Below are 23,942 nucleotides of genomic sequence, written 5' to 3' on the forward strand. Positions count from 1 at the left end.
AGGACAGGGGCAGAGGGAGAGAGACAGAATCTTAAGCAGTCTCCATACTCAGTGTGGAGCCCCATGCGGGGCTCAATCCCACCACCCTGGGATCATGACTTGAGCCGAAATCAAGAGTTGGATGCTCAACTGACTGAGCCACCAGGTGCCCTAGCAATAGATTTCTAGTGATACGCTTCACCAGGAATCATAATCTTCCATCCAGTTTAGTTTAAAAAATAAATATTACTTAAGACAGTCCCGCTGACTTAAATAGCTTTTTATTTAAAAATAACTCTTCTATTCAAGACCGCAAAATTTTCTTCAATACTATGTTAATCTAACACTTAAAACATAATAGTTTTGTTGAAAAGTGTGAATTAAATCCAGTTAATTTTAGAAATACATAAATTCAATTATTATAACTACACTAACATATTTGGAACTAACAGATTTCAAACTTGTCTTATTACAAACATATTTCAAAACAGTGGTTGCCTGTGAGGCAAAATTATAAGAAACAGAAAAGTGTTCTAAAACCAATATGTAAATAGTAAATAGCTCAATTATAAGATAGAGCCAGGCATTTAAGAGCAGAAAGGATATCTATGCAATGAAGATTCCTTAAAGACGAAGAATAGACTTTCTAGTGTATTTCATAAACATTTAAGAATCCCCACATTGGGGCGCCTGGGTGGCTCAGTCGGTTAAGCGGCCAACTTCGGCTCAGGTCATGATCTCGTGGTCCATGGGTTCGAGCCCTGTGTTGGGCTCTGTGCTGACAGCTCAGAGCCTGGAGCCTGTTTCAGATTCTGTGTCTCCCTCTTTCTCTGACCCTCCCCTGTTCATGCTCTCTTCTGTCTCAAAAATAAATATTAAAAAAAATTTTTTTTTAAAAAATAAGGAATCCCCACATTAATATATGACTACAATTGAAATACTAGTGGGACAAATTCTCCATGTTACAACTCCAGGCCTACAAAATGCCCTGTAAACATGGGAACTTACCCACAGAAAGAACCAATATATCTTACCTCTGTGGCTAGGCTCTGGCTTGCACCATTGTCAAGAAGAAACTTGACAACTTCCAGGTGGTTTTCCTGGGCTGCCATATACAATGGCGTGAAACCATTCTGCAAAAGAAGAAATAAAATGTTTATTTATGGATTTATGGGGCCAATCTAGTTTTCTACCATACTGGTATTTTTTGTTTCAGAAAATGCTCATGTATAATAAGTTTAATAATACTTTAATGTGGATATTCATATTCATTAGAAAGCCTAAACATGATAGTTTAAGCAGAATTTATAAGTGTAATTCAAAGTACTTTATAACATAACACTTATAATTTGTAACTTGGGTATAGTTTATAATTAATGGTGTGTGTATAATTCATACCAATAGATCCACTTTAGATAAATAAGTACATTTGTTTAATCATCAACCTCTTAATGAGTGCCTACAATGAGCAAAGGATTTTCCTAGATGATGTAAGGATTTGAAGAAAAATACATTTGGTCAGTGTCCCAGTGAACTTTTTCCCCACACAATAATTAGCTATTTCATATAAAAGGTGTAATACTTTAAAATTAAATTAAGAGTCTAAAATAGTTCACAATTTGGAAGGAATTTATATTACTTTCAAATAGCTTCAAAGTTGCTACAAATGGGATGACTTGGAGCAAAGGAAAGGACACCAATATGCAAAAAGGTATACTTCAATTTCAAAACAGAATTCAATTAGTAGTCTACGTTTTGGTAAGTTTCCTTCCTTGCATTGTTTTGCAAAGCCATAGTATTTTCATGTTCAGAATACACACACACACACACACACACACACACACACACACACACACACACTCTATATGTGTATTTATGTTTGTCTGAAATGTGGCCACTGCCAAAGAATCTGGATTAAAGTAAATGAATGTGTACATTGCATCTTAAGCTTTTGATTAAAAATATGTTGCATATGTGTGCTTGTTTTCTAGAACAATTTATTTCATATTTATGAAATATTTGAATATTTCATCTATGTAATATTTCAAAATCTTATTGCCAAATACATACACCAAAACATATTTTTCAAATGATAACATTTTCTTTGAATACATTTTTCAGAATACAGTTCTGTTTAATTGTATGTTCTGGAAATTTTATTGTATTCATTATGCAATTACAAGGAATATAGGTAAATATATTCCAAATAAAATGTACCAAATATTACTCAAACTTTTATACTTCAAAAGGTTTAGGTTCATTGTTATAAATATCAGTGACTATATGACTACCTGACTTATCTGTAATTCAGCCTCTGGTGACACCACTCTTTTGGCTTTTAGCTAAAAATTTAAAAGTAACTTAAAAAGATCCTTGAGCAGGGCACCTGGGTGGCTCAGTCAGTTAAGTGTCCGACTTTGGCTCAGGTCATGTTCTCACGGTTTGTGAGTTCCAGCCCCACATCGTGCTCACTGCTGTTGGGCACAGAGCCCACTTCAGATCCTCTGACCCCCTTTCTCTGTCCATCCCCCCATCAAAAACAAAATAAAACATTAAAAATTAAAAAAAAAAGATCCTCAAGCAGATAAAAGTGATGTCACATAACAAATCTACCATAGTGTATATACTTTATTCACCAGAGAGCTCATCTATTCTACTTACTCTATTTTACATATAATTATAATATGCTAGGTTATCTGGTTGCCAAGCTCAAAATTAGAGACATGAGATTAGAGGCTAGAGAATATGACAAAGAATTCAAGCTTCTTCCCTTTAAATTACATCACTGAAGTTCACTGCTATTCTGTTCTCTCATGAAAGGTTTGATCAACATTAAACGTGGAATAATTGCAACAAAATGTGTGTGTACATATGTGTGTGTGTGCGTGTGCATACAGGCAGGTATGTGTGTATGTGCCTGGTGTGTTTTGTCTTTGTCACTCTTCCCATAGATTTGAGGGAAACTGAGAGGTACTTTAGGATTACCCTTATATTGCTGATTATTTTTTTATTTTCTTATTTGACCAAGATGGAAGATTACTTAATTCTTGGTTGAGTTAAATATTCCTTAAAAAAAAAAACAGAAAAAAACAACAGAAAATATTAAGAAAGAAGAAAAAGGTAAAAACTAGGGGGATTTTTGTTATAGCTCAGTGAACTACTGAGTGTCTTTCCTCACCAGCTGAAATTTCCAGATGGAAGGTCCAGTTTTTAGGAGTAAAGTTCTTAAGAAAAATTTTGAAAATAGATGTTATTCTCTCAAACATAAATATCAACAATTTATGTCAGTGGATTCTCTCAACTTCAGGGCAGAGGTTTGCTGTCGTTCAAGGTTACCTAAGGAACACTGGTCTGCATACAAATACCCGGCTTCTGGCCTGATGTACGTAGACGGTTCTTGAGTTTATCTTCCAGAACCAAATGTTTCATGAGCCAGGAAGATAATCCAAAACCAGGTACTGAGGTTTAAGGGATGTTGGAGCTTACAGAACTGGAGCTTTCAAAGAGTGATTCTTAACAAGCACGACTTTTAAATCATTCCACATGCCCTTCTCACAAGAACAGAAATTGAACTGTGTAGAACTGTGATCACTCAAAAATCATATGTAGATAAGAGTCACAGTAAGATTGAGCCCTATAATTAATCATTTCCCACAATTGCTTCTCCTCTTTTTTTTTTTTTTTTGTTAGTGTTTGCCATTGTATTGCCATTACCTGAAAGCTGGTCATTTTCTGAATGGTCACATTCTTTCACATTTTTTCAGTTTTATATATATTTTTTAAAATATAATTTACATATCATAAAACTCACCCATTTGAAGTGTAAAATTTAGTGGGGCAACCATCCCCACTATCTAATTCCAGAACATTTTCATCACCCCAAAAAGGAATTCTGTACTATTAGTATTCACTCCCCATTGACCCCTCCCCATGCCCTCTGGCAAACACTAATCTGCTTTCTGTCTCTATGGATTTGCCTGTTCTGAACACTTCATATAAATGGAATCACACAATATATGGCATTGAATGGGGATGAATGGTCTCATTTTACTTCTGTGGTTCATATTGATAAAATGTTTTTGGTGTTTTTGTTTTTTCCTCCATAATGGACATTTCCATTTTATAGTGGAAATTTGAGTGTTTCTTTATTTTTTTCTGCTTTAGTTTTGGTCAGCAAGCATCTGTCTCTTCTAGCAATGTCACTCCTATTTTCTTTAGGGCACTACCTCTTCCCTGAAATGTAGGTAGTGCCTGTCTTGGTTGGACTTTAAGACAATTTAGCCTGAACTTCTTCAACCACAGAGTAGGCACATGTACAGGAAATCTTCTGTTTTCTCTTCCAGGTCTACTCTCTATTTTTCTTAATTCTATTTTCTGCCAAATCCCCCCTCCCCCCTCTCAAATGATCTGTAAAAACTATTATTGAAGGGCAACTTTACTGTTTAGCTTCTGGTTACTCCCACCCTAACTCTCTGGTTACCAAAGCTTTCCAAAAAGCTCCTTTAGCTTTCTATTTGATGTGTTCCCCAAATAATTTCAATAAATTCCCATTTTTGTTCAAGTTAGTTTCTGTTGTTTTAATCCCAAAAATCCCAATACAAATTTTTAAAATCAAGAAAGGATCAACATGGCATGAGAATACATGTATACCATCTAGTTATGGTTCTAGGGAGTAATTATAAGCATCCTTTGGAAAGACTGAATGAAAATATGATCATTACACTCTCATACAAAGAGGCTTAAGGCACAAGGATTCCAATGTGCTGTCAATGGACAACCTACAGCTGAAATGATTTTTTGTAAAATAGCACCTACATTGGGAAAATGGTCAGATTTCAGAAAGAATATTATTTTTCTTTTAAGATAAAAAAGTACACCACTGTTTTTTTTTTAAATTAATTTCCTAACTTAGGAAATTTCCAAAACAAAGAGCTGGCCAAAAGGGAACATATGGGTGCCTAATTTGCATTTTTTTTTCTGTAGCAACAATAGACTCAATTTTCAAAAGGCAGAACAGTTCAAGATTGAGAAAGTATGCTCGTTGATACCTGATTTGATGCATTATCTTCAGTACCTTCGGCTCAGAACATTTATTGTGATATTATCATAAGCATTCAAATATACAGACCTACAACTTTATAGACCATGCTGAGGCATGCTGCCTAATATCTACCCGAAGAAAATAAAATAGAAAGTAAGGGCTTAAATTTTATCCATGAACTTTTTTTATCCATCCTAGGTTTCTACAGCCAGCCGGTGTACCTTATGAAGTGCTGCTCTGAATTAAAATGTTTATAAGGGCATGGTGATAAATTTGCACTGATTTACAGGTGATACTGATTTTTGTGAATGTAGGTTAGATTACCGGTGTGCTATAAGGTCAAAGGTCAGAGAGGCTTTATCTGGACCACACCTATTTTCTGACTTCCTCAAGACCTGACCTCCTCACCGAAGGAAAACATTTAAAAACACAAAAAGACCAAGGAGGCACTGGTTTAATTGAAAGGTCTTGTCCTTTCTGAAAAGGAACACGGAAACCTAGTCAGAAGTTACCTGTTTCACCCTGGGGTGCAGATGGGTGGGGATGGGCAGATGGGGGTTGGGGTGGGAAGAGGTTTTCCAGTTTGTCCTTCCATGCATTTTGATGGTAGAACCATGTGACTATATCACCTATTCATAACTTAAATAAATACAATGTAAAAATTTTTAAAAACACCCCCACCAAATACCTGCAAAAGGTCTTGTCTTTGCTAATACCACTATGAAAACTTGTCCACTTAGAATACTTTGATAGTTATGATAAAATATTATTTGAAACAGACCTTGTTTCTTTATGAACACGGTGCCTTATTTTACAGAATAAAGATAGAGAAGGAGAAAAGAGTGAGGGATGTCATTTGATGTGGTAATTTGAGAGTTTACACTTGCAAACACTAGTAATCATTGTTGCTGTATTTAGTACAAAGTATTATGGACTTAATCATAGTAGAGTTCTTTATAATCACAATTTAATTATTCAACCCAATTTCTTTCTCAGGGTAGGCCTAAATCATTTCTGGAATGTTAAGTAAGATAAGAAAGAGTTAACTAACTTAGTAAGATGTAACATCAAGGCAATGACAAGAATTAAAGTGACATCTAAAAATTCTTAGTTTACAGACCCTCAGTTTATAAGATCAGAACTTGCTGGTGCCCAATTTCACTTTTATTTTCAAGATAAGGAGAACTTTTATACACAAGGAAGGTGAGGGGTACTCTCTTTATACTGTTTATTGTTGGCTACTAAATATTACCTATTTGGTTAAAATTTCACTTAGGGATGTGGTCTTTCTTGAATATTAACATTCCTGTGATGTTTTCTGTGCTGACACCTAAATGGAATTTGATCTCAGTTGTCCTTTGTAAGAGTTCCTATTGAAGTACTCCCACCAGAAATTATCATGGAAAACCCATTTGCTGCATGACCATCTCATTACTTATTCTGTCCACGGAATGGCACAGCTCGGAAGGCACACGGGGACAGGTGTCCAAATGAAGGCGCCATGCTTGACTGTGAACTGTGGGGCAGGGCACGCCAAGCACAGCTGTAAGGAACAAGAAATTCCATGGGCTCTATTCTTCTCATTTGTCATCAGCAGGGAATGTGTATCAATTGAAATCAAATCTGGTTAGGATTTGATTTCAACTGCAGAGTCTCTCATTGTCAAGGAGGTTTAAAACTCTGGGTGCTCTAAAGAACAGTCAAGAATATGCACATTACTTAAAAGGAGGAGGTTTATGTCTTCTTCTGTGGGGGGAGAAAGGAAATGAAAAAAATGGATTAAAGAGTTCTCTCACTCTCTCAGAGCTTAACATTAGTTATTTTCCAGTAAAAAGTTATAGGGACGTTTGAAAAAATGTTTTAAAAGCATGGTGCTTTGCTTATGGTCAGTTCTGTATCTCTTTCAAAATATTTTACTTGTCAATATTCAATTTTATAACATTCCTTTCTGGAAAAGCATCATTGGTCCAAGTAAACCTTCATAGGGAATCAGAATAAAGAGGCATAGACCATGGATCAAAGGTCCAACCACAAGCAACTAGAAAAAAAAATAGATCAGATATACATGAAAGCACATGTTTGGAAGTGCCACACAGTTGTTTTTCCGTGACACTGATATTTAACAGCATCGGAACCATGTTACTAACCATGGAGGGTGTCACTGCAATTCTGTGGACCCATGAAATATAGGAGGATCCTGTTATCCAAAGATAATCAGTACTGAAAAAGGCTGAGGAAATCAAGTACACTTAAAATGAAAAAAGTTAGTTTGAGACTTTATTGTAAAAGACAAAACTAGAAACTGTAAAAGCAAGTTTAGGAGTTAAGCAAATATTGGCTATAACTGGATGCATGTACAAGTTCTCACAATGAACAAAGCCTAAATCAAATAGGATTTCCGTGGAAAAAAAAGGGTAATTTTTCCAACAAAATTATATGGTAGCTTGATGTCCTTCACTTTTTATTTTCACTGCTTAAGTAAAAATACAGTCTTTTTGCAAATGTATTTTGCAAACCAAAGACCTCACCTAATTTTTGGGGGGGAGGGTAATTTAATCTTTGATTAAATCATTAAACCATTTGATTTCAACTCATTCTCACTTGAAACACTTATCAGAGAATCATCCTAATTCTTCACACATTGCCAGAAAAAAACACAACCCACAGCTGTGCAGCCAGTGTTCCCCCATGCCATCCCCCTAACTTCATGCAATCCTGTGTCTTGCAAAACTTGCTGTTTTGTTCCATAATCAATTTGTTCAATATCCAACCTCCTGGAGTTCACACTTGCACACAAGGGTAGATGAAAGCATCCAGCTAGAAGGAACGTTTGAGGAAGGGCCAGTTTTAAAAATGGTCAGGTCCTTAGTGAATATTTCTGTGTTATGATGATGTTTGCTTTTCTATACAATCTTATTTCTGTGGGAACTCAAATAATGAAAATTTTGAATTGTGAGGACCAATTTTTAAACCTATTTTAAAGTAATTTTTTTTTAGACTGAAAGTCTACCAAACGGTTATATACTTGTGTTCTTTTTAGAACTTCATGCAAGACTCAGAGCACACAGGAGGACCTACTAAATAAATTACTAGTGTATATCCAATACAAAGAATCTGGAATTTTTAGTTTAGGAAATTTTAAAGTTTATTCTGTGTGTTTTTTTATTTTAATCTGTTTCACGGAACAACAAGGAGGCCTTAGTTACCAAACAGGAATTAAGCGGTGTCTTCCCATTTTCAGCTATATAAAACACTGAGATATTATGAACTATTAAGAGCATTTCCTCACTTACAGGAACTCTCATTTCCTTTGTAAGTTAATAAATACTGAGGCTGGACCTAAGCTAGCATGATAAAATAGTAAAAGACCCTACATTACAAATATTCCCTAAATATTTGTGTCTATGACTACCAGTCATACAGTTTCATAAAAGGATAACTTTTTAATTTTTTATTATTTTTTAATTTAAATTTTAGTTACTTAACATACAGTGCAATTTGGTTTCAGGAGTAGAAATCAGTGATTCATCACTTACATATAACAGTGCTTATCCTTAGTATCCATCACCCATTTACCCCCACTCACCTCCCTCCATCAACCCACAGTTTGTTCTCTATTGTTAAGAGTCTCTTATAGTTTGTTTTTCTCTCTTCTCTTTTCCCCCACCTTCCCACATATTCATCTGTTTTGTTTCTTAAATTCCACACATGAGTGAAATCATATGGTATCTGTCTTTCCCTGATTGACTTATTTCACTTAGCAAATACATTCTAGCTCCATCCATGTTTTGCAAATGGCAAGTTTCATTCCTTTTGATGGCTGAGAAATATTCCATTGTAAATATATACCACATCTTCTTTATCTGTTCATCAGTTGATGGACATTTGGGCTCTCTCCATAGTTTGGTTATTGCTGATAATGCTGCTATAAACATTGGGGTGCATGTACCCCTTCAAATCTGTATTTTTGTACCCTTTAGGTAAATACTTAATAGTGCAATTGCTGGATCATAGGGTAGTTCTAGTTTTAGTTTTTCTGGGGAACCTCCATACTGTTCTCCAGAGTGGCTTCACCAGTTTGCATTACCACCAACAGTGCAAGAGGGTTCCCCTTTCTAGATGGATGACTTTTAAAAATCTCTCTCACAGAAATATATTGCAAATGAGGATATATATGAATTTAAATAATCTGCAACAACATAACTGTTCATTGAATATAACTCTTAGGAATTATATTCTCAGAGGATACATATGCCAAGCAAGGACTTGACCCAAACATTTATAAATTATAACAAAATTTATTGGCAATAGAGTTGGTGGGTTTACCTGAGATTGTGCGTTGACATTGGCTCCATTTGTGACCAAGACTTTTACCACCTCTGCTTGCCCAGCCAAAGATGCTATATGCAAGGCTGTGTTTCCTTTCTGTAAAATGAAAAGATACATCACTCACCCTCTTTATCTCTTTGTTTCAACATTTTATAAAATATGGAATCCTTCTATGTTTCTAAGTTCCCCAAAGAGAACATGGTTGGTTGATAAGTATCTCATGAGAAGCTTGCCCTGATTCTTATCAAAGGCTGAATCCTTACTGAATCTGTCAATTGACATAAAAACCATTAAATATGTGATACTGACCTTTGTAGCTGCATCCACATTGGCTTCTCTCTGTAGCAGTTCAGAAACAACTTCTACATGGCCTTCTTTAGAAGCAAGATGGAGCGCGTTCAACCCATTCTGATTAAGAATGAAGGGAAAACTTTAACTCAGCACGTTGAGAATAGAGCAGCAAACAGTCTACTTAGAACTCTGAAGATAATATCCCACCAACAATCACTTGTATGTGTGCAGTATAGAATCTTGAATTAGGAATAAAGGTACTTGAAAATTAGGCAGGTTGTTCTGGTATCATTTTTTACTAAATTTTAAGAATTCTTAAAGAATGCATACCTACATGTGTGAATGCCCCTTTAACAAAGCAGAGTAATTTGAAAATCTGACTGATGATGTTTAGCCAGAAAAAAGAAAAAAGGCAAGAAAGAGAAAGTCTTGGTAACAACTAAGGAAAGATTCAAGGAGTTTATAGTCTGGATTTTTTAAAATTTTAACTAGAAAATTAAACAGCAACAAAAACCACAACTAACCTGATTGCAAATGTTTATGTCAACCCCATTTTTTATGTAGTCAAGAGCCTTTTCAAGGTGTCCAGCTCGAGCTGCTCTTAAGTAACTTGCATTGGCATCAGACTAAAAGAAAAAAGAAAAACATTTTGATGAAATGAAACTCATATACATGTTAGAGCAATTCAGCTTATAGTCCAAACTAAAAAGATTTTTAAAGTCAATATTTTTAAATTGAACTATTGTATTTCTAACATGAAAATACTCTAAAAAGTCTTTGTGAAATCACCAGGAAAAGGATACATTCTTGAAAAGTTAGTTTCAAGTATACAAAGTTACCCTTTGTGTGATGTCATAACTGAGAAAATTTCCCATAATATGTAGGTGCCTTCAATCAACATACAATTCCTAGGGACTAAAGAGAAATCCTATAACTTCCTGGTGGTTTCATTATGAAAATCTCATTATTCTATTTTACAGAAATTTAACATCTATTCCATTCTTTCATATTTAACTGTCCCCACCAATTTTTCAATTCATAGATTCACAAATATGTTTAATGTTATTATACTAGTTTAACAGGAATTTGTAGGATGTTCTCTTGGATTTTCCTACAGCACAAAGCCATGTGTTAGAACATAGAATGTTTCTGAAAAGCATTTATAAATTTCTGTACAAATTGTGAAGAGTACTTTCCATATATTTTCAAGCAAGCTAAGGCTACCACCTAAGAAAACTCTATTAGGAACATTAGCAAGAGCAAATAAATAAATGCATATAAACTGGAAAGCAACAAAAACCAAATCTGTAATGCATTCACCAAAAGCTTACAACTCTGCCTTTCTGCTAAACACTAGTACTTCTGATTGTGGGGTTGAAACCACCTATACCAGTGAACCTTTAATGGAAAGAAGACAGGGAGATGAAAGAATTCAAAGTTGGGTCTGCACAACTTGTAAAGGAGTCTTGCTCAGTGTAGAACAACATAGAAGCAGGTTTTCCTGAAAGGGTAGCCAAAAACATCTCATCATTGGTTATCAATGCCATCATGTGGGGGTATGGCTGAAATAACAGAGGAAATTGTCTTCTTTCAGCCATTTGGCAAATACCTTCAAAGCCCCTGTTCACAGGCCACCTCATCTGGAAAGCCTTCCCAGACCTCCCAGTCAGAGATTAATTGCTTGGTGCTCACAAAGCATGAATTTTGTTGACTCCTCTAGGTACTTCTCACACAGCATTATAGTTTTTGGTATACCTGTCCTTCTTCCTCTCTAAATTGTGAGTCCCTTAAGAATAAGCAGAGGTAGCCTTGATCAAGGGGTAGGCATACAGAAAGCTGACAAGATGCCAATCTTTGAGGAGTGCTACTTCATCCTTGGAAATGTAATTGTGATCAAGGAAATTCCATTCTCAGAAGAGTCTTTGGTTCTGGTGTGGGTCAATTTAGTTAGGATTTGATTTGCTCAGGTCTTCAAAGGATAGGCCACTATTTCTATGTGTTCCACCCTCCTCATTTATAGCAGTACACCTCTCCCTAAAGAAGTATTCCTTTGTCTAAATCATACCTTCCCAATCTCAGCATTATTGGCATTTTTAAAAGAAAGATGTTATTTTATTTTATGTAATCTCTATCCCCAACATGGGGCTGAAACCCACAACCTCAAGAGTTGCACACTCCACCAACTCAGCCAACCACCCACCCCTACTGGCATTTTGATCCAAGGAATTCTTTGATGTGGGAGATGGTCTTGTCGATGTTTATTAGCATCCCTGGCCTCTAACAACTATAACCTATTTGTGACTACTAAAAATATATCCTGAATTGCCAAATTTCCCTTGGCAATTGGGGAAGAGGGATTTTCCCAGCTGAGAACCACTGCTCTAAATAAAGAAAAACCAATTTATTTACAGATTGTAGGCCTGCCTGAGTTACCACATGCCTTGACCTACTGCAGGCCAGTGACTATATGTATAACATTCATTTTTGTGTTTCCCCTGGAATTAGAAGCATCCTGGCACACAGCAGGTGCCTAAAAATGGTTTTGTGAATGAATGAATCAACAAATAAGTAAATTGTATGGAAATAACTGTACTAATTAAAATATTGCCTGCAACAATACAGGAAGTTTTATTCGTAACAGCAGCCGCAGCTATCTAAATGGAGAACCTGCTAGAATACAAAGCTGACTGCCAAAGATGATAAACTAAGCCATTGAGTTGGTATCTGGGAACACACGTAGCTATTGCTAAAATAAAATTGGGATGTGAGTCAAGCATGCAAATCATTTAATCAGAACAGAGGGTTAAGTAAGAGGAGGACAAGAGATAGGGCTTCAAATTAGACAAAGGACAAACCAAAAGTTTGAAGGAATTTCAAGAAAAATAAAATACAGTTTTTAAAGAGGTTTGCTACTTTGAGATGGTTGGGGGCACGGTTGTCTGGTTTCAAGTCCAGTTAGAAATAAATTAGCTATGCGAGGATGGCTCATTGTACCGTAAAACATCATCTTCTTTGTGCCTGCTCAATGACTTATCAGCGAATTTGCCCAGAAGGGCTCTGAGGCTGTTCTGGGAACAAATGACATCAGTATTGGATGTTTCAACTGCCAGAGATAACAACTGTGAGTTAAGCATCCCCAATTCTGACTCTGAGTGCATAAAAACAGCTACTAAAGAAGTTCAAACAGAGGTATCATAATTCAAGAAAAGCCTCTGAGTTGATTCCATATCTGAAAAGTTTTGACAACTGTATATACTGCCCATTTTCCTCTCCGAAATTTTCTCACCAGAATCTCTAAAGCAAAACAAAATACAACGATAAAAAAAATTCTAATCCAGTGCTTCTCTACCTATTTGGAGTTCAGATTCTTTTGAGACTAACAAAAGTTGCAAAGAAATCCCTTTCCTTCAACAACTGTACATATATGCACACATACACCAAATCTGCACATACACACCAAACCTGTGCGTGCACACAAAATTTGCACACTGATTTCATGTGGCTCAGGATTGCCAACCCTGCTCACGGATCCATGTTTAAGAACATGTTTAACATGAATCCATGAGCAGTAGATAAATGATTAAGAGTTTTCCGGTGGATACCTTCACTGTATACGTCTCACCCAGTGACCCTAGTATCAAATAATTCTCTAAGGTAGCTAATTTATCACCTGAGAACTTTAAGAAAAAGAGAAGAAACAAAAAAAAATTATTTTCTTCCCTTTTCTCAGCCCTCTGTTATGCACAGGCATGCTTAACACACTGATACAGAACAATCAGCTACTTTATACTTCCAAGAAAAAGTATGGGCAATAAAGAAGGAAGAAAATACAAAGAAAAAGCAAGAGGAAGAAAATGAAGCCTGCCTTGAAGAAAAATGACAACTTAGGGAGTGTGGTTATTCCTGCCTTCAGAAGAAGAACCAAGAAGATCCTCCTTTTATTCTCAACCACCTTCAAACAATGCAGCCCTGTCTTCCACAAATATTTGCTGAACATGGATGGGGCGCTAGTCAAGGCTGACATCTGGCTGCACAGACGTGAGCGAAACATACTGGCACCAGTGAAGGCTCGCTTTCACCTCCCTCTTACACTTTACCAAATCATATTTCTTAAGTGGCAGGGTAAATAATGGATTCTTCCCTATTTTTTTTTCAAATTCTATCCCTAGTACCTATATGATGCTCTTTATTTCCTTAATGCTAAAAATATATAATATTTTGTATTTGGCTCAATATCAATGTGTTGTGTCTCTGAGCTGTCATTTCATCAAAAACTTGGGAGTCACTCTTTACACAGACTACAGCCTGGGTTTTAGTCCTAAGCATGGTATCAAAACAACGCCTCTTAAAGCCAGTTGTAGACAAAGCCCTATGAAAGGAAATCAGCTCTCATGAGAAGGTAAGCTCTGCCACGTGAAAAGTCAAACAGAGGAGATCATTGCCTAGTGAGTCAGTTGGCACAAAATGAATATAAGCAGGTCAGTCAGCATTTTTTCCCGTAGATGATCAAAATCTGTACGAAGAATCTGGAAAATGATAATGTCTTTCATCACCATTTCATGTCTTGTCTACTTAGTCATTTTACAAGACAGGAAAGAAATACGAACCACGTGTGTTTTTCAAGGAAACAGCTTCAAGGGTAGAGTCAAGTATTATTATGGATTAATCTAATAACTCAGCATTTCCACCTATACTGGCATATTGATATTTTCAGCAGAAAGCAGTGATTGGAATGAATAATCATTTCCTGAGTGCCAACATCAGTAATAAACTAATACTTTATACCTCTGACTATATGCTAGACACTATTACAAGCACTTACATTAACTTCATTATATTAGTCACTTACTACAGTATGTATTAATTGCATGAATCCTTACATTAGTTTAGTCCTTATAATATTTACATGAAGTAGTGTAGTGAATTGTGTCTCTCCAAAATCTTGGGACCCCAGAAGATGGCATAGGACACAGGACATGGATATAGGATCTTTGCACAAATAATTAGTTAAGATGAGGTCAGACTGGATTTGAATGGGCCCTAAATCAATGACTGATGGTTTTAGAAGAAGAGAAAATATATAAATATCAAATCATTATATTGTACACCTCAAACTAATATAATGGTATATGTCAACTATATCTCAAAAAAAAAAAAAGACAAGACACACAGATACGTAAGAGAGAACATGTAAAGATGCAGGAAGAGGCTGGAGTTAAGTTGACACAAGACAAAGAGTGCCAGGTGGGGCACCTGGGTGGCTCAGTTTGTTAAGTGTCTGACTTCAGCTCAGGTCATGATCTAAAGGTTTGTGAATTCGAGCCCCACATCAGCTCTGTGCTGTGCCCCCACCTCCCACTCACATACTCTCTCAAATATAAATACACATTAACAACAACAACAAAATGCCAGGAACCACCAGAAACTGGAAGACACAAGGAAGAATTATCCACTCAAGCCTTTGGAGGAAGTGTGGCCTTGTGGACACCTTGATTTTGGACTTCCGGCCTCTAGAACTGTGAGTAAGTTTCTATTGCCATAAGCCCCTGAGTTTGTGGTGGTTTGTTATGGCAGCCCTAAGCAACTGATACAAATAAGAACAATTACTAGCTCCATTTTATAGATGAAGAAACTGAGCTATAGAAAGGATGAATGACTTTCCCAGGGACACACAGCTTATGAGTGGCAGAAATACAAACCCAGACAGTCTAACTCCAGAGTCTAGGCTGTTAATCACTAGCTTGAGAAAGGGCTTAATAAATGCTTGCTCCATAGTTTATGCTTGCGAACTCTTGGTTCATTCATTCATCTTCCATCCATCCATCAGTCCATCCAACCATTAAATTAACTATGTAAGTACTTTCAGGTATATCCTCTCTAGACCACAATTCCTTTAATGAGTTTAGTTGAAGCCTCAAGATCAGGCTGACAGTGGACTGGCAGAAGAAATGTAGATTGGAGGCTCAGTGAGTATGTAATAGAGCTGTGCTCCATTGCTTCTAAACCTCAGGGAGCAATGTCTGAGAACTGTTAATACCTGATCTACCAATTCTTGAATCTTTTTCTTTTATCTCATTTTCCCAACTATCTGGGAACTGTATGAAGGGTAAGAGCATCCTTCCTGTAAGCTTCAGGGTCCTTTTCTCTACTGGTGTCCTGCCCTCTGCTTACCGACATACTCAGGTGTTTCTTAAACAACTTAAAACAAAAACAAAGCAAAAAACTTTCCCCCACATTTCTACCTAGCACTCCCTGCAAATGATGATCTCCTCTATTTCTCTACTGCTGTTAGCCTGCACCCTAGCTACTCCACTTATTAGAGGTAAGTTTTATCAAGCTTCTTACGTGTGCCTCCAGTTTCTCAGCTGTCAAATGGGCATAAAATAATCTAGTATCAGAATGAAATTAGCTTGTTTATATCAGATGCTTAGTGTGAGTGCATAGCAAGCACTCAATAAATGATTATAACTTTATTTTGGTGAGTGTGATGCTAAGTGAAATAAGCCATACAGAGAAAGACAGATACCATATGTTTTCGCTCTTATGTGGATCCTGAGAAACTTAACAGAAATCCATGGGGGAGGGGAAGGAAAAAAAAAAGAGGTTAGAGTGGGAGAGATCCAAAGCATAAGAGACTCTTAAAAACTGAGAACAAACTGAGGGTTGATGGGGGGTGGGAGGGAGGGGAGGGTAGGTGATGGGCATTGAAGAGGGCATCTTTTGGGATGAGCACTGGGTGTTGTATGGAAACCAATTTGACAACAAATTTCATATATTAAAAAAAAATCACCCTATTAGCATCAAACATGTTCAAGGCTTGGTCTGGGTTAGTCTCACTGCTTCTATATCCTTAACACTAATTCATATTTGAGTTCTTGGCAATATGGTTTATCTGGTTCATCAGTCAAGCCTCTCTGCACAAAATCACTGATGACCTTCCAATCATCGAATCCCATTGCTTAAACGTTAGCTCTGCCTTTTCTTAATGTAAAACCATTTGACATTACTGACCCCCTTCTCTTTCTTGAAAGTCTTCCCCTTAGTTTCCCTCATGTCTTTGTTCACTCTTTTTTGTTCCTTACTGTCCCAACCCATCACTAAAAAATGGGTGTTTCCTATTTTCAGAACTCATATTTCTTTCCCCCCCGTGCTTGTTCCCAAAGTGACCTCATCACTACCGTGGTTTCCACCATTCTCTTGAAGCCTAACATTCTGCATGTACATTGCACCCATTGGATCCCAAAACATTTCCACTTCCATGTCCCCCAATTCCCTGACCTTCACTGCAACAACAAATATTATAATCTATAATCAATGTATAAAGCATCTGCTGCAGCAACTAGGTACTAATGTCAGAGATGTGAATCATAAATTCCTTTCATTTTCTTATTTGTATTTAAAGGTCCCAAGATTTCCAAGCCACTCAGGCATACAATTTTGGTGTGAATCTTTTTTTTTTTTTAATTGAGGTATGATTGACATATAACAATCATATTTACTTTCAGGTATACAATGTACTGACTTGATATTTGTATATATTGTAAAATGATCATCACAATAGGTCTAGTTAACATTTGTCACCATAAATAGCTACAGATCATGTGTGTATGTGTGTGTGATGCGAAGTGTGAATCTTTGATTACTTACTTATTTCTTCTTTAGTCTCTCCCTCAAACTCTCTTCTAGAAAATTATGTGTATGTTTCTTATCAAACATTCTGCCTCCAGGGACTTTTACAGTGTTTATCATCCTTTTAAAAAGCACTTATCATAATGTATATCATACATACAAAAGAATGCCTGAAGCATATATGAACAGCTTCAAGAAAAATAATGGAAGAAACAGCCGCATGCCCAGTAAACTCAAAAATGAAAGTTACAAGCACTCCATAGACTTCCAATGAGCCCTTCTTTGACCGGCTCTCCAAAGGCATCCTCTGTTCTAGTTAATCATTCTCAACATCTATGTAAACCTCCCCAACCTAAATTTTATGTAGTGGACTGTCTTTGCACTCTCTGTAAATGGAATCATACATTATGGATCCTTCTGTGACATGCGTCCTTTGTCTAATGTTGTCTTAGAGTCATTCACGCTGACATGTATAACTGCAGCCGATTTATCACTGTGGCTGCAGAAGATTCCATTATGTGATTGTAACACAATCTATTTATCCACTGTGGAGTTGATGAATGTTTGAGTTGTTTCCAGTTTGGGTCTACTATGAACAGGGTTGCCATGAACATTCTGGCTCTAATCCTGGTGCAAACAGGCAAGGATTTTTAAGGTACATACCTACTATCATAAACGCTGTGTCACTTGGTATGTGCTAACTCAACTGTACCAGTGAATGGAAAATTGTTTTTCAAAGTGATTGTACCAATTTACACTTTCTGTGGTTTGTGATTATTGACCATGACTTCATATTCCTTAGAAATTAATCTTTGGGAATTCTTTCGGGCCTGGGTTAAGGATGCCATACTCCAAAAACGAATTTAACATTGCTTCTTCCAGTTGCTTAGAGGCACTATCAGCCCAAGATTATTTTTAAAATAAATGTTTGCCTTGAGAGTTTTTTTGGTTTTGTTTTAAAGACTACACAAATAAATTTAGATTTCAAGCTGGTATGGATATGAGGGATTCCTTGTGGTTACAAATTCTCAGGGAAGATTTTTTTTTTTCCCTTCCAGCTGGTGACAAATTGAGACAGGCAAGTTTTTGCTACTCTTTTTATGTGGTGGATTTATTTCCTGTCCACCCCTGTATTGGGAGCCAACCCCTTTGGAGCCCAGTTTATTAGGGGATCTCTTATTAGACTGCCCACTTGGGCATGTTCTAGGCTTTGTCTCCTGGGCCCTGTGTCTATGTAGACAAGTAAAACTGGTTCTTGCTTTCATGTCATTTTTACCTCTATAGATCCCTTACTTTTGCGCCAGTTTACAAGTGCACTTCAAAGGACTTATTTTTATCATTATCCTAACATTTTAGCTTTCCTTACAGCTGGGAACATGCTTAACCTTTTCTTTTTTTTTTTTTTTTTTCTATTCATCCTGTTCTAATTGCCCAGTTCAGGCCCTAGCCATGTGATGCCCAGATCATTCTGAAAACCTCTAAGAGGTTGTAGCCAGTACACTATCCCTAGCTGAATATTCCAGGAGCACCGAACACTGTTCAGGAGCTCACTGAGGAGCCACTGAGGGTTCTGAGAAAATCATGACAAAAACAGTAAGTGCAATTTAGTGAATGCCTACTATAGGTCAGACTCCACTAAGCATTCTACATATGTAATTTTTACACATGCATTGTTAGTGTTTATTTCTTAAAAATTCAATCAAGATAGGAACCTGCATTGCAGATGTGAAAAACTGAGTTTCATGAAAGTAAGTGGCTTGCCCAAGGTCACACAGCTAATAAGTAAGCAGCAAGGATTGAAAGCCATAAGTATTTGATAAAAACCCAGGCTCCTTCCTCAATACCAGTGGTTCCGTGGGGCCCTAGCAGACAAACTAAGATCAAGAGTGAGGCAGAGTAAGCTGATTTCCTTATGCCTATTTGCAGTTTCACCCCAAGTAGATACGCTAGTATCTGCTTTTTATGTTGATGTTTGATGGCAAGCTTCATTTGTAAAAATGTTTCTGCTTTTAAATCACAGTATTCAATTGCTATTGCATAGCCTCCAAGGCCCTTTAAATCCTGATGCAAACAAATACTTCCAACCCAAACCAAAAACACAAATACTGATCTTGACAGCAATCTAGACAGCTTTTCATTTCTCCCACTTATTATTTCTAGACAGGCCCCATAATATCCTGTCACTGTGATGTCATCCAGGACATCTCTCTGCTGACTAGTAGACCTCACTCCCTCTCCCCCGTCAACAGGTGTAGTAACTAAGTCCTAGGACCAGTTCAACTGTCACTTCATCTGTGCAATTTTCTCCCCAAATACCAGATATGACACCCCTCCCCTGACCTTGGGACTCCTACAGCATGTGCTCTGTTTTGGTCAGGATCCAGTGAGTCTATCAAGATGGACAGTAATGTCTTTTTGGGCAGGTGCTTGTCTTATTCAGGACAGAGTTCTACCTAACAGAATCCCAGTACACGCTGAACCAAGAAATGCTGATCCCTTGCATGGTCCAATGCTCTAATCATTCCTCAAGAAGCGAAATCCTACAGAAACTTAATTAGGAACCAAAAAAGTCTGCTCTTCCTTGCTGTTTCTCCATTTCACCAAAGAAAGGTAAAAGTCCAGGGACAGACTTAGGGGTTCTTCCACACTTGAAGAGAAGATAAAAGGGGTGATGCTCAGTGAGTCTGAGATTACTCTGGTTTCCCAATTCACCTTAGGCAAAGCACCTTATTTTTGTGATGCTTGCTGGGATCACCTGTGGAGAAATGTATCTGCTTCAGTAATAACTGTCAGAAAGTGTATGCAGGTGAGGCCTGCAGTCTATTGTGTTTTATGAATCAGGAGGTCTTTAAGTGCTCTGATACCTAATAACATGGTATTGTAACTAACAGTGATTGGACACTTCTAATATGTGGGGCATTTTCTGTAGATCACCCCAAATTCAGTCTCACAGGTCTGTGAAGTCTGTGTTACTATCATCTCTACTTACAGATGAAAAAGGTTAGATAATTTACCCAAGGGCAGTTTTCTAGAAACTTGCAGAAGCAAGACTTGAATTCACGTCTACCTGGTTTTAGAACTCTGCCCTTATTCCCAATTCTAATGCTTCCTTGGCTAAATGTTCCGGAATAATATAAAAGAACTCATGTTCCTTGAGTAAAGAAGGAGAAAAAGAGCAGCAACGTTTATTTAGAGTCATCGGAGTGACAGGTACTCTGCTAGAACTTTCCAGATATTGCTGGAATGTGGTCATTGTTCTCTTCACCAATAAAGGGGTTCTTTTCACCCCTTTCGTCCAACACAGGATGACTCCCAAATAGATACCCCTACTCCTACTGGTAGTCAGTTGGGGTTTTCTTCTAGCATGTTTAGACCAGTGGTCCTGGTTGTTGTAATTACATAATTTAATTAGCTATTGTTTAAACTTTAAAACAATGCAGAGAAAGGATACTTTTATGAAAACTAAGTTAAATACTTTGGAAAGACATAGTAGAAAGAAGTTCCTAAAAATATTTCTGCTAAATCAGATAGGAATGAGAGGATTGTAAGGGGCTAAAATAAAAATCAGAAAAATCCATAAAGATTCTATACTCAGATTACTTCACAGATTAATCTCTAGCTTTCCGTTAAAGAGATGAAAAGTGGGACTCCTAGAAAGAGCATTTATGGTATGGAAGGCCAACGAGAATTATAGTTGGGGATCCATACTCTGAGAAAAGTCTTCATCTTTAAGTCCATGTTGGGCAAATGGATGCACATGTATGTGATTTAAGGTAACACTCAAATATTTACCAAATATATGTACCTTTTAGTGTTCTTGGCTATGAATCATTTTTTTAAATTAACCAAATAATTACTGATATAAATTTTGCTATATAAAAGGCCATCTGTTAACCTTGTTTTCTGCTTCTCAAGAAGTTAATTTCAAGAAGATTGTAAGACACCTCTAACAAAACTTCTTCTAATAAAAACATGCAGAAGAATGATCTGGATGGCCAGATCTAACAGACCTGTTGCCTGGTCATACCTCAGAAAATATGGCCCAGGAAGAGCAGCAATTTTTTAGTTTTCTCACATTGGATACACCAATTCAAATGTGAATGCCAACCAGCATATCTATGCAGACATATCAGAAAATAAATAAATCTGTTTAGTTAAATCCACATTCTCAACCTCACTATGGTATTGTGTAGATCATGAATTCACAAGTCTGGGTCTTCAAGAAATAAATATTATATCTCTTCTAACTAGTAAAACAAATCTTCAAAGTGAGTATTACATTATTTATTCCATCATGAGGATTAAGGATTCATATTCAATACAGGGTTCAATATCTGGCAGTTAAGCAGTGATATCTACTTGGCCTCAACCTTGAGGATACAGTTATTGCTTTCAATGATGTTATAATCTAGCTGTGAAGGCTGGAGACAGCAGGTGGAATGAGAATTTAAGGTAGAAGATCCTAAAGAAGATGATGAAGTCTATAGATGCTATTGAGAAGAGCCATTTCTGCACACTGAATATGGCTGGGAAAACAACTAAGAAGAGAGGCAGGAATTCTAGAGGGGACCAAGTCAGTGGAGAAAAGAAGGAAGGAAAAATGGGCAGAGATATGGAAATGGGGAGGTTTCAGGAATGGCAAATAGACAATCTATTGAAAAGAGGAGGCCCCTAGAGAGATTGGTAAAGGAGAAGTTCACAGAAGGTTTGGAATGGCATTTAAATTTGATTTAACTTCATCGCAAAGCTATCAGGACACAGTGCAGGGTTTTGATGAGTGGGAAGAAAGTTTTAAATCTACGTTTTAGCCTACTTAGTTGACAGCAGCTTCATGTAGAAGAAAATGGAGACAAAAAGAGCTATAGGTCACTGGCTGTTAATTTATTATGCCTCAAGGATCTCCAGGGGAAGACTTACACAAACAAGCAAACAAATGAGACACTCAGACCCTACCCCCAGACATTCAATTGGTCTGAGATGAGACATTTTAATAAACACAGCTCAAAGGATTTTAATGTGCAACCAGACATGAGCACCACAGAAATAGGTGAGAGTAAAAATACAGCGGTATGTGACAGAGAAAGACAATTACCATATGATTTCACTTATATATAACATCTAAAGAACAAATGAACAAAGAAACAAACAAAAACCGGACTCTTAAATGAGGAGAACAAACTGGTGGTTGCCAGAGGGGAGGGGTGGGGGGAGATGGCTGAAATAGAGAAAGAGGAAAAAGAGGTGCAAACTTCCACTTGTGGAACAAATAAGTCATGGAGGTGAAAAGCAAAGTAGGAAATATGGTCAATGATATTGTAATCCCACTGTATGACGACAGATGGTGACTACACTTATCTTGGTGAGCAAAGCATAAGGTATAGAATTGTTGAATCACTATGGTGTACACTTAAAGCTAATGAAACATTGTATGTTAATTACATTGCCATAAAAAATAAACAAATATGGCTGTATGTGATATGGATACTTTGGGGGGATAGCAGGGAGGATGGAAAAGAAAAGAACAATGTGAGAGGCATTCTGAAGGTCTGCTGACAGATTTTTATTTTCACATAAGAGAATGTTAAGATTTTTAAATTTTGGCTTTCATAATTGCCTTTCACCCTTCTCTTTTACTCTTCTATATCCCCCATTTAAAGCAAACTTTTGTACCCAGAAGTGAAAGATGGAAGGCTTTCCTTGGTGGTATCAAGCAGTAATTTTTGGTGAACAAAGTAATACAGATTTGTAAATTATTCTCAATCAGGAAGGGGATTTGCACAGTATGGGGGCTGCTTATCAAAATCCCAACATCCTCTGTGCTATTGCTCCTTAATTTGTGATTTAATGTCAGTTTTAGTTTTGAAATATAAATGGAACTGCTTTGTAGAACTCCTCAAAATCTAAGACTGGTATATTTATGTGGGATAAAACAATGTTCAACAGAAAAAAAAATAGCTTGAGAGTCACATTCTTCCAAATTTAAGGCTTTGAGATTGGACATGGAGCCACAGGGCTACTCAAGCACGTGCGGGGGGAGGCAGTAACAAAGGAGGGATTTTTTTTTAACCCACTAGACTAGAGTGGAATTATAGTTTATACCCAGAGACATGGCCATTCAGATAGTGCCCTCTCAAAGTTTCCAGATATTTTAGAGTATGACATTGTGTGCTGATATTTTATAGATATCTTGCACAGTGATCTAATTTCTGACCAATTTCAAAAGAATGTGACCAATTGCACAACCTACAACAACTGTGACATTCATGGGATAATCTGTCTCTTGTCAACAAACAACCGCAAATCTTTAGGAGACTGGTCCCCCTCCCCTACCCAGGGGTATTAGGTCTTTATCTTAGCAGATAAGTTCTTTTTAGGTGTGTGTTTTGGGGGGGTGAGGTGCAGAGATCTCAAAAGGGAATTTTGTGTGTGTGTCTTTTGTATGGCAAGTGCTTGAAAAAAAACTAGAACCCTTCTAGTTAGGGAAGATCTTGAATTATTAAGATTTCATTCTTTTTGATTTAATTGCTACCTAGTTACTGGAAATAAACCAGTGGGTTTCCACCTATAAATCAGCAATGGGAGGAGTGAGAGAGGGGGTGAGGGCTTAGTTAAGCATTAAGGGAAATGCTTCCAAAGACTATCTATATTTGTAATCATCTCTATCAAAACCACC

The 23,942-nt window shown here is 36.9% G+C and overlaps 1 protein-coding gene across 1 annotated transcript in view; it reads right to left on the reverse strand.

Moving 5' to 3' along the window:
- Positions 1–23,942, reverse strand: part of ANK3 (ankyrin 3) — a 322,298-nt gene that overhangs the window by 205,324 nt on the left and 93,032 nt on the right. The window contains exons 2-5 of the mRNA XM_047071796.1: positions 10,165–10,266; positions 9,659–9,757; positions 9,347–9,445; positions 1,014–1,112 (exon numbers count right to left, since the gene is read on the reverse strand). Of these exons, the coding sequence (XP_046927752.1) occupies positions 1,014–1,112; positions 9,347–9,445; positions 9,659–9,757; positions 10,165–10,266 (399 nt within the window). The remainder of the gene's footprint in view (positions 1–1,013; positions 1,113–9,346; positions 9,446–9,658; positions 9,758–10,164; positions 10,267–23,942) is intronic.

This window comes from Lynx rufus, unplaced genomic scaffold (assembly GCF_022079265.1).
Source record: "Lynx rufus isolate CCGP_SWC_20201006 ecotype Redwood Valley unplaced genomic scaffold, mLynRuf1.p SCAF_11, whole genome shotgun sequence".
Lineage (NCBI taxonomy): Eukaryota > Metazoa > Chordata > Mammalia > Carnivora > Felidae > Lynx > Lynx rufus.